This window comes from Rhincodon typus, chromosome 4 (assembly GCF_021869965.1).
Source record: "Rhincodon typus isolate 14 chromosome 4, sRhiTyp1.1, whole genome shotgun sequence".
Classification (NCBI taxonomy): Eukaryota; Metazoa; Chordata; class Chondrichthyes; order Orectolobiformes; family Rhincodontidae; genus Rhincodon; species Rhincodon typus.
Genome location: NC_063335.1, coordinates 113,848,356 through 113,850,338, shown reverse-complemented (window position 1 = coordinate 113,850,338; position 1,983 = coordinate 113,848,356). Strand labels below are relative to the sequence as shown.

Here is a 1,983-nt window from a genome sequence, read left to right as displayed (position 1 = left end):
GGATTGTGGTGGTGGGGAATGATGGGTGTGCCAAGTTATCCTCCATTCCGCCTGGCCGCGGCGGGGGGGGGGGGCGGGGGCCGCGGGCCGCGGGGGAGGGGGTGCAGTCAGGAACAATGATGATTCTCTCTGAAAGACCCTGGGATCATTAGAAATGTGGAGGGCTGTCCTTTCTGCCAATCAAACTCCTGGCGTTGGACCCACAAATCCACCAGATCAACCAACAAATGGACGAATAGAAACTACCCTGTCCACAGAGTATCCTTGGCCATAGACCCCTCCCCTGCAGGAAATTATCTCCCTTATCCTCCATTCCCCCTACCCTTACCCCCCCATCCTCCCTCTCTCCCTCTCCTCCATCCTCCCTCCTGCTGTCATATCCTCCCTTCCCCTCCCTATCCCCATCCTCTCTCTCCTCAACCTCCCTCCCATCCTACCCCCTTTCCCCCACCCTCATCCAACTGACCCATCCCCTCTCTGATGCTCTAAACCTCACTCAGCCTCCCCCTCTCCCTCAACCCCCTGCCTGACCCACTCCCTCCCCCATTTTCCTTGACACACCCATCATTCCCCACCACCACAATCCCATTGCCCTCCCACCCTGGCCACCCCCTGCTGGGCCCTCTCCCCACATCCCCCCCCCACCGCCCCCCCCCCCCCCCTCTCAGTGGGTCATACCCAGCCCCGTCTCCGCAAAGGCCTCTTGGTCTGCCGCTTGGCCTGAGGGTGTCACAGCTGCCCAGTGGGCAGGGAGGTGGGGGGGAGGGAGAGGCAGCATCAGGGAGGAGGACACCCGCTACCTCCCCGTATCCTCCCCAATCCCCAGTAACCCCATCGTTTGTTGCTGAAGCTCACATTCTGGCAGAGAATTCCTTTGAACAACACCTGGCTGTGAGTTGCTCGGTTTGCTGGTATCCATGATGTCGAGGGGCTAGTATTGGACTGGGGTGGACAAGGTCAGAAATCACATGACACCAGGTTATAGTCCAAGTCTGAAACCACAAGGTTTCATTGCGCTGCTCCTTGATCAGGTGAAGTGAACCCGTTGGACTATGACCTGGTGCCATGCCATTCCTGGCTGGGTTTACTGAACTGATTGCCTGTGTTGGGGTTGTATTGTTGGGCCCTGATTGGCTGTAGGGGTGTAACTGTGCGTGTTGTTGACAGATGTGCGGAGTTTTTGTTGAAGTTTGGCTGTAATGTGAACAGTCGGACAGAGGACAAGGACGATACAGCTCTGCACATCGCAGCACGGTTCGCTCTGGAGGATCATGTCTGCTTGTACCTTCACCATGGAGCATCGGTCAACAGGATGAATGACAGTGGCCAGACCCCACTGCACTGTGTGTGCGCACAGTCCCACAGCCAGCAGGATGCTGACAGATATTTCCGTGTCTGTCAGTATCTGATTGAGCAGGGGGCCAGTGTGGATTCACTGGATGAAGAGAAGCAGTCAGCGCTGCACATGGCCTGTCGCACAGTCAATTACAGGATGGTGGATCTACTGCTGAGCAAGGGAATCGATGTTAACCGCATGGACTATGGGGGAAATGCCCCAATGCATAAAGCACTGCAGGCTGTCGCTTACAAGTTAGAGCATGAGCCTGAACGCACAGTCCGATCCCTCTTAAACTATGGCTCCATCCGTATCTGGCCAGGTGCTATTCCAAAGGTGAGTTAACACCTCCCCAACATCCCCTCTCCCTGCTCTTTTATTGGTCTATTTAAGTGTGCCTAATGTGTGTATGAATGTGTCTTTGTTGGGTTTTTTTTGGAGGGTGTATTCCTGGGAGACAGAATCAGAAATTCACACACATTGGGAGCAACTTCAATCAATGGAGCAACATTATTATAATCACCCACCTTCCCCTCTCCTCTTTACCCCGTCTGGTTATAATCACCCACCTTCCCCTCTCCTCTTTACCCCATCTAGTTATAATCACCCACCTTCACCTCTCCTCTTTCCCCCATCTGGTTGTAATC

The 1,983-nt window shown here is 54.7% G+C and overlaps 1 protein-coding gene across 1 annotated transcript in view; it reads left to right on the top strand.

Annotated features, from left to right (window-relative positions):
- The window catches only part of asb10 (ankyrin repeat and SOCS box containing 10), a 7,385-nt gene that overhangs the window by 583 nt on the left and 4,819 nt on the right, over positions 1-1,983 (top strand). Inside the window, exon 3 of the mRNA XM_048596205.1 lies at positions 1,165-1,672. Within this exon, the coding sequence (XP_048452162.1) occupies positions 1,165-1,672 (508 nt within the window). The remainder of the gene's footprint in view (positions 1-1,164; positions 1,673-1,983) is intronic.